Source organism: Procambarus clarkii, chromosome 81, assembly GCF_040958095.1.
Source record: "Procambarus clarkii isolate CNS0578487 chromosome 81, FALCON_Pclarkii_2.0, whole genome shotgun sequence".
NCBI classification, from domain to species: domain Eukaryota; kingdom Metazoa; phylum Arthropoda; class Malacostraca; order Decapoda; family Cambaridae; genus Procambarus; species Procambarus clarkii.
In genome coordinates, this window is record NC_091230.1 from 17,714,051 (window position 1) to 17,728,740 (window position 14,690).

Consider the following 14,690-nt stretch of genomic DNA (forward strand, 5'->3'; position numbering starts at 1 on the left):
TGACTACTTCTGAGTTGTGAAGTGGCTTGGTGTTGACTACTTCTGAGTTGTGAAGTGGCTTGGTGTTGACTACTTCTGAGTTGTGAAGTGGCTTGGTGTTGACTACTTCTGAGTTGTGAAGTGGGGTTCTGTTATTTTTGTAGTGCGGGGGGCGTGCACTGACAGTCTGAATGATCATCAGTGACGCACGCACACATGGGACTGCAACGCACACATGGGGCTGCAACGCACACATGGGGCTGCAACACACACATGGGGCTGCAACACACACATGGGGCTGCAACACACACATGGGGCCGCAACACACACATGGGGCTGCAACACACATGGGGCTAGTGTTGCAGCACCATCACCTTGAGATAGTGAGGAAGGTAAGCCATTATCAGACTACAACACTTAGGACACTAGGATTAGAGTACCTGGAAAGGATGTGAGGACCAGGAGCTGAGATATGGAGAGATATGAGGACCGAGTCGAGGAACAATGAACACTTAGCTCATCAGGAATTGAACGCCGACCTCGTTAGAAACCAGATCGACACTGTACCGGACAAAGTTGATGAAAAGTAACGCAATTTGTTGACAATTTCTGTGGTCGCGGTTCTTGTAGATATAATTTGTCAGGCTCCTTTTTTTCCTTTGCCTGCTGAATGCTCTGGCATGGAGCGGCCGCCGCCTTGGCCTGTCAGCTGGGGGAGGGACGGGGGCGCCCTTGTGTTCAATAGGCTAATCACGTTCAAGATAGAAAAGTATAAACACAGGGTCGAATCTAATCCTGAAGCCTCGGGGGTCAGATTCGACCGAGACTTCGAGGGCCAGAATAGTTGTTAAAACAAGGCCATTGCTGGAGCATTTATGAGCGTGACTTCACTTTCAGCGTAGTGTATGTTAGGTGAGAGAGTCGCCTCACTTCACAACAGTGAGGAGTGAGGGAAGGAGGTCTTAGAGAGCCTCTCACCTTGGGGAGGTAGGGCGGGGGTAGAGGAGGGAGGAGCCATAAAGGCCAATGTTATTGTCTTATAATAACACGGGAGACATCTCCCGTCACGCAGGGTGCAGTCGCACCTCCACAGATCTCCAGTATCATCTATTGATAATGGAAATGGCTCAAAAGGGCCACCACTTATGGGCTATTCATGCCCATGCCACCTTTTGGGTGGCTTAATCTTCATCATCATCATCTTATAATAAGGTAAAACCGGCTCTAGGACGATAGTGATGTAAATGTGTTCCATCAAGACCCGTCTATAGTCTTAACTCTTGGATGTGAAGAGTAATACCACCGTGTATCTTACAGTCGATCCTCAGAGTGGATTTGGGTTGCATATGAGTCTTCAATTCGAGGAGATCTTATTGTCGTTGTAGCAGTGTTGTTGTCAACTCTTAGGAGGACTTGTGACCGTGGAACCTTTTGCTTATTGTTGCAAGCCTCTTGCAGAAGGTAGGTGGAAGCCCCTTGTTAGATAAATTGGCGGAATTGTCTTGGAAAAATTGCTTGAAGTCTTCGGGGAATTGCCGGCGGAGACCTTTAGCAAATACAAATCTTTTTGCAACATTTCTCCTCGCACACTGTAATGAATTGCGATTCTTTGCAACAGCTGTTGTCGGCCTCATCACACTGCAGTGGACTCGTTGAAAGAAAGTTTCAATTTCTCCTGGTGGGCGACTGTCAATAAATGATTTCCCCTTTCTGTCGAGTTTTTTTTTGTGTTACTTTGACAGGTTTCCAATACGTGCCACTCTTGCTCCCTGATGAAACTGCTCGTTTGGCTTGCTTTCATTTTGTTCTTACGGTTTTAATCTGCTCGGTGATGTTCTTATTCTAACTTTTTGTGTTATAATTATATTGTGTGTGTGTGTGTGTGTGTGTGTGTGTGTGTGTGTGTGTGTGTGTAGGAACCTAGTTGTACTCACCTAGTTGTGTTTGCGGGGGTTGATCTTTGGCTCTTTGGTCCCGCCTCTCAACCGTCAATCAACTGGTGTACAGATTCCTGAGCCTATTGGGCTCTATCGTATCTACGCTTGAAACGCTGTATGGAGTCAGCCTCCACCACATCACTTCCTAATGCATTGTGTGTGTGTGTGTGTGTGTGTGTGTGTGTGTGTGTGTGTGTGTGTGTGTGTGTGTGTGTGTGTGTGTGTTTTATGCCAAGCTGATGGGCTCACAAAAGAGGAGTTGCACCAGTGTGCTGAAGGATTACATGCACAAGCTACAGGGCAGCGGGTCGACAAATGGCTACTGGAGTTTAACTCTAGCAAAAGTAAGGTTATAGACATGGGGGGTACGAGGGCGGCCAGGAGAGCAGAACAGACAGATATGGAGACAGCTAGAGCCCTGTGAAGAGGTTCAGTATGAACCTCACACCAGACGCGCTCTTCTACAGGATTACGTCTTGTGCAGAACTATCCTACCTTGATTACCTTGAGATGATTTCTGGGCTTAGCGCCCCCGCGGCCCGGTCCTCGACCAGGCCTCTTCGTTATTGGACTGGTCAACCAGGCTGTTGGACGCGTCTGCTTGCAGTCGGTGCTGAATTACTGAAAGTAAAAAAAAAAAAATATTGAAGGTATCTAAAGGAATTCTTCAGAACTCTGTACACAACCCATGTAAGACCAGTACTGGATTATGCAGCACCGGAATGGAACCCACGCGTTATGAAACAGAAAAAAAGTAGTATAAAAGATTCCAGAGAAACTCAAGACGACTGTTACCATAAGTAACCTCTGAGGAATACCTAAGGCGAGAAGAACCAGAGGAGACAATTGTGGCTTATTGGAGTGTTGTACATGCTGCTATGGCGGTGTGTCCACTCACAAGATGAGTGGCGCTGCCCAATAAACTCGCCCCTCGGGGCAAAATTAAAAATTTAAATTTGTGGCCTGGGTAAATACTTACACAAAGCTACTGCTGGAGGACAGAAGCCTAAAACAAGGCCATAGGTGGAGCCTGGAGACGAAGCCGAGTCTTGGGGACGTAATGCACACACTCCCCCGGAGGCCCTCCTGGTGGTGGAGCACGTCTTCAAGACCATTGGACGCCTGCAATAAATTTCTTTAAATTATGACTGGTGTACTGGGCTGGTGCTGTAATAATATTTTAGGTGAAGGAGAGAGAGAGAGAGAGCTAGAGAGAGAGCTAGAGAGCTAGCTGGGTAGAGGGGAATGAGGGAGGAGGAGGAGGAGTGGTGAATGGTACCTAAGAGACCTTTTAAAACATAATTTGTGCATTTTTTAGGTTAATGAACATGTGGGTGATGGTGATGGGGCCGTGAAGGGACGACATGTGTGCGTGGTGAAGGTTGTGGCGGCACTGGTCAGTCACCACCGGCGCTCCTCCCTCCCTCCCTCGGGGCTGACATACTCGGAGAGCAGCAGTATGATGTATGGTCCGATAAGGACGTGGGGGGTTATATCTTAATGGATGCACCAAGTGGCGGGTAAACACGAGGAAAAATATGGTGTTGAATGGAGGGGGGGAGGGGGGTAAGATGACGGGATGTCTTCCTGAGGTTATGGATAGGAACGGGGAGGGAAGGGGAGGCGAGGAAGGGGGCGAGAGAGAGGAGAGGAGAGGGAGAAGACTGTTATAGTGGCAGTGGAAATGGAACCTGGGTAAATAATGACGGTAGTAAAGGGAATGGTGGCTAGCGTAATATTGTGCCGGGGGCCTTACCTGTGGCGAGGCGCGGGCCCGCCCACCCACCTGGTCTGTGGCGAGGCGCGGGCCCGCCCACCCACCTGGTCTGTGGCGAGGCGCGGGCCCGCCCACCCACCTGGTCTGTGGCGAGGCGCGGGCCCGCCCACCCACCTGGTCTGTGGCGAGGCGCGGGCCCGCCCACCCACCTGGTCTGTGGCGAGGCGCGGGCCCGCCCACCCACCTGGTCTGTGGCGAGGCGCGGGTCCGCCCACCCACCTGGTCTGTGGCGAGGCGCGGGTCCGCCCACCCACCCACCTGGCCTGTGGCGAGGCAGAGAGTATTAGGAACTATCTGGAGGGTGGAAATGAATGTGGTGGTAGTCCTTGTCGCCTGGGGTTGCGGGTGTAGCCTCACGACGGGCTACTAACCATCTCTCCCGCGGGCTCAATCACCGCCAGTCGGGTGTTGGCGACCTTGGGAGTCGCTGGAGCAGTATTTACACGGCCTGAAGCTCACTCCCGGCTCTTACTCGTAGCAATTTGGCTAATGCAAGCGGACGTTGGAAGGTCCTTAACCTGCGGTCCTCTGATGGGGAAGAATGGATATAGGTCTACGTGCCCGTCACGTGGCTGGTCTTTAACCTCAACTACTTTACCTATTTTGTAACTGACGTGTATTTCTGTAATTGTATTAATATTCTTCGTGTGTCGTCAGTTTTTCTCTGTGGCTGAGGCGTCGCTCGCCTCTTTGTGAGGTGTGGATCAGCGCCTCGCCTCAGCCTCCGCTCCTTGCCTCAGCCTCCGCGCCTCGCCGTTCTCCTGCCACAGGCCGGTGTTGGGCGACGAGAGGCCATGTAATATATTTCCTTGGCGATGCACGGGCGTGTTGATGGACGGGTGTCTTGGTGTGGTGGTGGTTTAGCGTCGTCAGCGCAGTTTTTGAGGCGGCTAAAGCCGGGGCTAGGCCCGTTGTTTGCGCGTGCGTGCGTGTTGAGTGCGTGCGTACGCATGTGTGTGTGTGCGTGCGCGCTTTCGTGCGTGTGTTTGGGGGGGGGGAGGGGGTGTCGGAACGCGGCCGTCATCGACCGTCTCCCGCCCGCCACAGAGGATGCGCCGGGGCTGCCTGAGCCACGATAACACACAGCGGTGTACGAGCTCGCTTCCCTCTGGTGTAATGACTCGGGTTTATTATTGCGGCTCTTGAGTGTATCTGATAAGAACGTGAAGAGGGCGGGAAGGGTTGTGGGGGCCAGGGGAGGAGGGTGTTGACACCAGAGGTGGCTGTCGGCCTGGTCTGGAAGATGGTTGATATCTGGTCTTGCCCTCACTGGAACACGCTCTCCAGTGCCACGGTGCCGGAGGTACGAAGTCTGGCACTCTCGTTGATGAGCATTTTCTTTTTTCCTATTAATACCTTTTTGATTGAGACGGGCACTGGTGAGACGGGTAGAGGGGGTGAATGGGAGGTTAGTGGGGGTAAAATGGGTAGACGGAGGTGGGGAAGGTGGCCTAGCTTGGCCTAGTGGAGGCGGTGAAAGAAACATGGGCTCTCTCTCTCTCCCTCCACGGCCAGGACAACACCCCGACCAAACAGTCACTCCTGGAAGCCTGAGCAAGTGACAGCCGCCGCCTGGAATCCAGCTCCCCTTTCTCTCTAAAACGCGGCCTCCAGGCTCGTCTGGTGGTGGAGATGGCCCGGTGGTAGGCTGTGTGTCGAGGCCAGCCTCACCCTTCACACAACACACACAGGTTTCCATGCGGAGTTTCCTTGTTTAGTGATGGTGTGAGATGAGCTAGCGGCGCTGGCTCACACAGGCAGCAGTGTCTCGTTATTATTTCACAGTGGGGGACGCCTAGGTCTCGTAGCTCCTCGGCCCCACTGGAGCGCCCTTCATGAAACAGATTTGGCCCCAAAAGTGGTCGAGGACTTGGCCCTGTTGTGTGGAAGGCGTGCAGGGGTGCCAGAGATGACTGGCCAGTGAGGAGCCCGGTAGGTGTTGTGTGGGTGTTGTGTGTGGGGGTTACTGGTGTTGTGACTGTGTTGATCTCACCCCTCGTCTCCATGTGTGGCTGTCCTGGAAGAGTGCAGTAGTGCGCACACATGCACTCAACAGCTGGTGCACACGTTCCTGGTGCACACGCTCCTGGTGCACATGCTCCGGAGCGGCTGGTGATGCTACGGGAGCGTGAAGCAGGCAGTCAGCTGATTTCTGGCCTGGTGTGGGGGGGTGGAGGCACTCGGGAGAGAGAGTGAACCAAGAGTGTGCAGACGCGGCCGGTGAACATGCTGCTACAGTGTGTAGGGAGGGGCGCTCCTGACGAGGAAGACGACGAGGAGGAGGAGGAGGAGATAGAGGTGGTTGAAGCGTGTTGATGTCAGGCAGCTGGTGAAGGCTAGGTACCACACCACCTGTGGGTCGAACACTCCGTGGCGTGCCAAGGATGCCACCACCTGCCCAAGTGCCAGGATCATACTCCTCAGGAACACCATCTGCCCCACGATTGATGAAAACAGAAACATGGAGTAGGTCCTAAACCCTGACCTCGCTTCTGCACCACCTGCTGCTGCTGCCTCATTACCATCTGTCACCCCCCAGCCTCGCCTCTCTCTCTCACACACACACACACATGCCTCTCATCACCTGTCTTTCATCCCCTACATTGTCCTCTGACAGGTAATACTACACCAGCTGGCCTTCCTCACTTACAGAGGGTTCCTAGACTATCTAATATGGCACTTTAGTTGTCACTTGCAATCATGGCACTCACAATCATGGCACTTTAAGCAGGCGATGAGTCACAATAACGTGGCTGAAGTATGTTGACCAGACCACACACTAGAAAGTGAAGGGACGACTATGTTTCTGTACCGTCCTGGACCATTCTCTATCGACTTGTGAATGGTCCAGGACGGACCGAAACGTCGTCGTCTCTTCACTTTCTAGTGTTTGGTCTGGTTAACATGGCACTATAAATTGACACGATAAAATGCACAGTATATGGCACTTGGTATAGTATGAGAGCGACAGTGCACTACTGCTGTAATCACTGAACCATCAAGCTTGTAGATGATTAAACTGGCAGAATATCCTGCACCAGTTCACTAATTGCTTGTAGTTGTGTTGACTGTTGCAATGTGTGTGTGTGTGGGGTGTTGTTTGTGTGTTTGTATTGCGTGTTGATGGTGCTTGTATATATATGCACAGTGCGCCAGTTTAATATTAAAATTAATTCTTTATTGTCCATTTAAACAATAGCGATAGCAGGCACACACACACTCACACGAGTATATTACAGTTACGGCATGAAGTCTCCAGTTGAAGGGACTCTTGCACTGAGAGGATAACACTTACATTTTCCTTAGATAAACATTAAGGAGGAACATATACGAGTCGAGAGTGAGGTGAGCGAGTGAGTTGCACTCTTGTTGTGATGCTAGATGAGGATGCTGCCCTTATCTCCTCCCAGCGAGCGTGAAATAGGAGTGAAGAGTTTGGTCCAGGTAGTTGACAGCATAGTTTGAGGTCGACTTGGTGTCCGACCACTGATGCAGTGCCACTTGAGGGCCAGGTAGGATGGGAGGAGTGCCAGACCCCAGTTTTCAGTACACTAACATAATAACTGTATACATGGGAGTGATGACGACGTAAGAAGAACACAACCAATGAGCACATGTAATCCCCAGACAGCGAGGTTTATACCCACTTATAAAAAGATAGCTCGGTGGCTCGGTCGGTAGCGCTTGGGCCTCCCACACACATGGGGGGGGGGGGTCTACGGTTCGAGTCTCCTTGAGCCCAGGTGAATAGGAGCCCACTCACAAGTGTGTATAGCCCATAACACTGTTTTTTTCCAGTATATGTAGTCCATGCGTCTGCCCGCCTCCACTGTGTGCAACCCGTTCTCGCAAATTTAATAAGTCAATATTGACTTTACGAATTTGCGAGAACGGGTTCTGTGTGCGTCCTCTTGGTGCGTTTGTCGGCCTTGTCTTATGTATAATGTATTCATCAGGTCCTCATGTCAGCGCCGGCACTCCCGACGATACAAACCGATACACCATCCGGCTCTGTGCCACACTATCTCTGCCACTGCCACAGTCGCACCGTGTCAACCCGCCAATCCCCCCTTTTTCACGCCACCCCTTCCAGTACACAACCCATTCCACCCGTCCCAGTCATACAAGACCCCTCACCTGTCAGACGCCATTTTCGTCCCTACCGCAGTCCACCTTCCGGGAGTGTATTGTCCAGCTCTAATTTTTTAATTATCAAGGGAAAGCGCCAAGCCATTACGACTGTAGCACTGGGAAGGGGTCAGGATAAGGATTTGGGAATGGCACGGGGGGAGGAAGGAATGGTGCCCAACCACTTTGACGGTCGGGGGATTGAACGCCGACCTGCATGAGGCGAGACAGTCGCTCTACCGTCCAGTCAAAGTGGCTGGGGATATGCAGGCGAGGAGTCACAATAACGTGGCTAAAGGATGTTGACCAGACCACACACTAGAAGGTAAAGGGACGACGACATTTCGGTCCGTCCTGGACCATTGTCAAGTCGATTGTGAGATAGGACTTGAAGAATGGTCCAGGACGGACCGAAACGTCGTCGTCCCTTCACCTTCTAGTGTGTGGTATGGTCAACAGAGCTGGGGATAGTTGCCATGTCTGAAACAATGCACCAGCGTTCATTTGAAGTGTTGTGAAATAGCAGTGGAAAATGTGTCTGTGGAGATGGTACGATAATAGATGCAGACGATGAGTCACAATAACGTGGCTTCTATAATTTGAAGACACACACACACCTCGCATTCTGGTGTGTGGCCTACTCTCCATGCTATAATATATACTTGGTTATTGTTCCAATATTACGGGCTCACCATAGCCCGTGCTACATGGACACGTCGTTCTGAGTAGCTAAATCTACAACAACAACATGGTTCCAATAATGTTAGGGGAGGCGAGAGTCTACCAGTCTCTTGACAAGAGGATAGGAGACAGACTAAAAGTGTTACTTTTTTCTATAAGGATGAACCAAGTGTTAATGTTGGGTTACAGAGCTCTGTTTTGCCCTCCTGGATTGATGAGTGTTTCAGTTAAAAGTCGTGCCGAGATGAACCTAATTTATAGGTTGAATTAGTATTGATGTGATGTGGGGGCATTGAGTCAGTGTTGGGCTCATTATGATCACAATTACTCTGAAGCTTCAGCTGTGTGTGTGTGTGTGTGTGTGTGTGTGTGTAATTACCTAAGTAATTACCTAAGTGTAGTTACAGGATGAGAGCTACGCTCGTGGTGTCCCGTCTTCCCAGCACTCTTACTTTGTGTGTGTGTGTGTGTGTGTGTGTGTGTGTGTGTGTGTGTGTGTGTGTGGTGTGTGTGTGTGTGTGTGTGTGTACACACCTCTTCCCACGCTAGGGAAGACGTCTTCAAGGTTACCTCAAGACTGCAGAGTTAATGTTGTTTTAAGATTCAGCTACTAGGAACAAAACGTTCCAAGTAGCACGGGCTATGGTGAGCCCGTAGTGGACTTACCTGGCACAGGAGCGGGACTGAAACTTCAGCAAAGTTAACAGCCTTCAAGTACTTGTAAAGACGTCTCACCTAAGCTGTCTGGGGGGCAAAGGTCAGAGCAAAGTTTGAAGGGGGATTAATGACCATTTTTCTGTAACTTGGGAGGCAGAAACGATCATAAAATAACACTTAATTACCCCAGGAGGAAATCTTGCTACCTTGTGTAATTAATGATACTCTCTCGGCTTGTTTGGGGTTGGTAATTGTCGTCTTGGGTTGTAGTGGTTCGTGGTCGTTAGACGCCGCCTGCCTTGTTAGGTTGAGGCGTGACGTCACTTGATAGTGTTGATGGTGTTTCCTTTGATATTATGGGTAGTGATTTAGTGATTTAGTAAGTAGTGATAGTGATGATTTAGTGATTTAGTAAGTAGTGATAGTGATTTGCCAGAGGTTCTTGTTCCTATTTCCACAAAGTTTTTACTCTTGTATAGAGCTTTATTTTCTTTATTTTGAGTCGAGTGCGGTTTTAAAGGTCACTCTTGTGAGTGTGGGTGAAGCTGTTGTGAGTGTGGGTGAAGCTGTTGTGAGTGTGGGTGAAGCTGTTGTGAGTGTGGGTGAAGCTGTTGTGAGTGTGGGTGAAGCTGTTGTGAGTGTGGGTGAAGCTGTTGTGAGTGTGGGTGAAGCTGTTGTGAGTGTGGGTGAAGCTGTTGTGAGTGTGGGTGAAGCTGTTGTGAGTGTGGGTGAAGCTGTTGTGAGTGTGGGTGAAGCTGTTGTGAGTGTGGGTGAAGCTGTTGTGAGTGTGGGTGAAGCTGTTGTGAGTGTGGGTGAAGCTGTTGTGAGTGTGGGTGAAGCTGTGTACTCGCCTGCTGTGTTTGTTAATGGTCGAGCTTCGTGTTTTTGGTCACGCTTCTCAACTGGTGCACAGGTTCCGGGTTCGATCCCCGGGTGGAGGCGGAAACATGGGGCAGACTTTACACCCTGATGATCCTGTTCACCTAGCAGTAAATAGGTACCTGGGAGTTAGACAGCTGCTAGGGAGTGTGTAACAAAAGGGGAGGCCTGCTCGAGGACCGACCCGCGGGGACGCTAAGCCCCGAAATCATCTCGAGATAACCTCAAGATAACCTCAAGATAACAGGTGTGTGGCTGACACTGACAACGTGGGAGTGTAGTGTTGGAACATTGTTGGTGCCATCTTGGATGGGTGCCCGGGCAGGTGTGGCACCTCCCCCCCTGTGTGGCACTCCCCCCCTGAGTCCCCCCTGTGTGTGGCACTCCCCCCTCTGGCACTCCTCCCTCTGTGGCACTCCCCCCTCTGTGGCACTCCCCCCCCCTGTGTGGCGTCGTTGTGTGTCATCAGCGGTAATGACCGCCTTCACCGTGGTTCCCACGTGTCGTTAAGTGCGCCTCGTGTCGGCAGTGTTCTAACTACCTCGACACTAATTAGCCATTAAACAATTAGCTCCCAGTAACGTGATATCTAGGGGGGATTTGCCTCCCTGACGGGGCTGTCTGGTTCCTGCTGCCTTGATCGGTGGCGGCGCTCTTGTCTTGGGCCACCGCCCTGGGGCTACTGCCCTGGGGCTACTGCCCTGGGGCTACTGCCCTGGGGCTACTGCCCTGGGGCTACTGCCCTGGGGCTACTGCCCTGGGGCTACTGCCCTGGGGCTACTGCCCTGGGGCTACTGCCCTGGGGCCACCGCCCTGGGGCCACCGCCCTGGGGCCACCGCCCTGGGGCCACCGCCCTGGGGGAGGGGGGGGGGCCACGATACGACCACGGGGGAGCTACGTTCTGTTTCGGCTGCTCCTCTGCCCTTAGCTTGGCTTGGCTTAGCTGTACTCTCTAGCTAAGAAGATGGAAGTAATTCATTCTTGTCTATGAAGCCTCTCTACAGGTTCTGTAGACCTAATGTGAAACCATACCCAAAACTTTTGAATCTGTTTCTTCACTGTGAGCTTGGGCCCCCTCACTCTGAGGGGGCCTCGTAGCCTGGTGGATAGCGCGCAGGACTCGTAATTCTGTGGCGCGGGTTCGATTCCCGCACGAGGCAGAAACAAATGGGCAAAGTTTCTTTCACCCTGAATGCCCCTGTTACCTAGCAGTAAATAGGTACCTGGGTGTTAGTCAGCTGTCACGGGCTGCTTCCTGGGGGTGGAGGCCTGGTCGAGGACCGGGCCGCGGGGACACTAAAGCCCCGAAATCATCTCAAGATAACCTCAAGATAACTTCATAATAATATCTTTCATGCTCCAAAGTACCAAAAGAGTACTTTGGGTAGAGATGTTGCCACTCATCCGGAAGGCCACAGACACGACAGATACAGACGGGGTAGGGGGGGGGTGGAGTGAGGATGTCTGGGGGACACAAAGTGTGATGTGTCGGCGAAACACCGTATCGGGAGCTGGCGTAGAGTGCATCAACAACGACGCACTCTGGTTAAATCGATGATTTGGAGTGTATATGCAGGGTGCTTGACGCCCGAGTGTTCACTGGTGTGTGTACACTCACCTAGTTGTGTTTGTGGGGGTTGAACTCTGGCTCTTTGGTGTGTGTGTGTGTGTGTGTGTGTGTGTGTGTGTGTGTGTGTGTGTGTGTGTGTGTGTGAGTGAGTGAGTGAGTGAGTGAGTGAGTGAGTGAGTGAGTGAGTGAGTGAGTGAGTGAGTGAGTGAGTGAGTGAGTGAGTGAGTGTGTACTCACCTAGTTGTGTTTGCGGGGGTTGAACTCTGGCTCTTTGGTCTGTGTGTGTGTGTGTGTGAGTGTGTGAGTGTGTGAGTGAGTGAGTGAGTGTGTGTGTGTGTGTGTGTACTCACCTAGTTGTGTTTGCGGGGGTTGAACTCTGGCTCTTTGGTCTGTGTGTGAGTGAGTGAGTGAGTGAGTGTGTGTGAAGGAGAAGAGGAGGATAGTGTTGTTGTTCGTCCTTTGGGTCTTATTTTGCTGTGGTTTCCTCTCTTGAATGGGATATTTTTTTTAGTGGGTTTGAAACCAGTGTTTGTTCCAATTTGTATGTGTTTGCTGGTGTGTGAGCGGCTACGTGACGCTTCTGTACCTCGTTTGTTTTGCCTGGTGCCAGGGAGCCGGCTGGGGGTGCCAGGGAGCCGGCTGGGGGTGCCAGGGAGCCGGCTGGGGGTGCCAGGGAGCCGGCTGGGGGTGCCAGGGAGCCGGCTGGGGGTGGCAGGAAGCCGGAACTCCCACTCTACCCATCAACTCAAACAAAATATAAGCCAAAAAATCTACATTGTTCCTTTTTAATCTGAATTCTAAATGAAATCAGCTTAAGGTGAGGGGGTTGTGTCGAGGACAGGTGTGTCCCTGTCACCCTCACATGTGGCGTAGACGGGACGACAGGTGTGTCCCTGTCACCCTCACATGTGGCGTAGACGGGACGACAGGTGTGTCCCTGTCCCCCCTCACATGTGGCGTAGACGGGACGACAGGTGTGTCCCTGTCCCCCCTCACATGTGGCGTAGACGGGACGACAGGTGTGTCCCTGTCCCCCCTCACATGTGGCGTAGACGGGACGACAGGTGTGTCCCTGTCCCCCCCCTCACATGTGGCGTAGACGGACGACAGGTGTGTCCCTGTCACCCTCACATGTGGCGTAGACGGGACGACAGGTGTGTCCCTGTCACCCTCACATGTGGCGTAGACGGGACGACAGGTGTGTCCCTGTCACCCTCACATGTGGCGTAGACGGGACGACAAGTGTCATACTGTTAAGGAGTTCTTACACCGCCGATAATGGTGTCGAAGCTTATCTTATTGTGGGGTTAGTGGGGGTTAGGTTTATCTTGTATATGTGTGTGTGTTGCAAGGGGGGTTGACACCAGGTGTGTTGAATGTTGCAAGGGGTTGACACCAGGTGTGTTGACTGTTGCAGGTGTTGACACCAGGTGTATTGAATGTTGCAAGGTGTTGACGCCAGGTGTGTTGACTGTTACAAGGTGTTGACGCCAGGTGTGTTGACTGTTGCAAGGTGTTGACGCCAGGTGTGTTGACTGTTACAAGGTGTTGACGGCAGGTGTGTTGACTGTTACAGATGTGAGGGGGACAGCGGAATCTCTGGATCAACATCTGAGAGCAGCAGCGCCAGTGGGAGCCTTGCCAGTAGCCGCAAATCCTCCGCCTCCAGCTTCTGCGCCTCGAGGAAGAGCTCCGCCTCCAGCTTCTGCTCCTCGAGGAAGAGCTCCACCTCCAGCTCGTGCTCCTCGAGGAAGAGCTCCTCCTCGAGTGTCGGGGGTCCGCCCTCACCCGGCACCTCGCCCTCGAGTGGCGCCGGCGCCATGAGTGACTCGGACGTGAGCCTTGAGCAGCAGACAAACAATAACAATGACGATGCCAACAAGCCCGACCCCTCCGCCGACGATCTCAAGCTGCTGGCCGCCCTCGAGGAGGCTAACAGGTCAGTTCCTGGCGTCTTCAAACTTTCTTCCCCCTAACCACTTGGACTGGACGGTAGAGCGACGGTCTCGCTTCATGCAGGTCGGCGTTCAATCCCCGACCGTCCACAAGTGGTTGGGCACCATTCCTTTCACCCCCGTCCTATCCCAAATCTTTATCCTGACCCCTTCCCAGTGCTATATAGTCGTAATGGCTTGGTGCTCTCTCCTGATAGTTCCCTTCCCTTCCCTTCCCTTCCCTTCCCTTCCCTTCCCTTCCCTTCCCTTCCCCTGACTCTCTCCCTAAACTTCTTTGTGCCCTCAATTTAGTTAACGTTCTTTCCTCCCCCCTTGGGTTTTTTCCCCTTATTTTCCCGAACTGTTTTTCCCTGGTAACTTTTTTTTTAAGCGGATACTTTTATTGCCAATATTTTTGTAGGTTAACTTTTACTAGTTAATTATTTTGTGGAGGTTGTGGAGGTTGGTACGAGTTTGTTATGGCGATTTTCAAATGTTTATTTCCCGGATGAGCCCTCGTGCTTGTTCCTAACAGCCGGTGGCAGGTTTAACAGCTTAGATTGATTGATGAAGATTAAGCCACCCAGAAGGTGGCACGGGCGTGAATAGCCCGTAAGTGGTGGCCCTTTTGAGCCATTACCAGTATCAAGAGCTGATACTGGAGATCTGTGGAGGTGCGACTGCACCCTGCGTGACGGGAGATGTCTCCCTTATGAATGTGTTAAGATGAAGATGAAGCAACCCAAAAGGTGGCACGGGCATGAATAGCCCGTAAGTGGTGGCCCTTTTGAGCCATTACCAGTATCAAGAGCTGATACTGGAGATCTGTGGAGGTGCGGCTGCACCCTGCGTGACGGGAGATGTCTCCCGTGAACAGCTTAGACAGGTGAAGGTGGTTTGTATATCCGTCTTAGTAAAGCAGGTAAGTGGTCACCTTGTGTAAGGAACACTGTATTGTATAAGGGAGCCGGTCGGCCGAGCGGACAGCACGCTGGAATTGTGATCCTGTGGTCCTGGGTTCGATCCCAGGCACCGGCGAGAAACAATGGGCAGAGTTTCTTTCACCCTATGCCCCTGTTACCTAGCAGTAAAATAGGTACCTGGGTGTTAATCAGCTGTCACGGGCTGCTTCCTGGGGGTGGAGGCC

General features: G+C 52.1%; 1 protein-coding gene across 18 annotated transcripts in view; it reads left to right on the forward strand.

The window, feature by feature from the left end:
• Nucleotides 1-14,690, forward strand: part of Evi5 (ecotropic viral integration site 5) — a 317,622-nt gene that overhangs the window by 153,665 nt on the left and 149,267 nt on the right. For 15 of the 18 annotated variants that reach the window (XM_069315230.1, XM_069315218.1, XM_069315219.1 and 12 more), the window contains one exon: nt 13,186-13,548. In XM_069315230.1, coding sequence (XP_069171331.1) covers nt 13,186-13,548 — 363 coding nt within the window. Of the gene's footprint in view, nt 1-5,241; nt 5,385-5,426; nt 5,626-6,138; nt 6,160-13,185; nt 13,549-14,690 lie in introns of those variants that run through there. The other 3 variants (XM_069315235.1, XM_069315234.1, XM_069315229.1) reach the window with 3 other exon arrangements.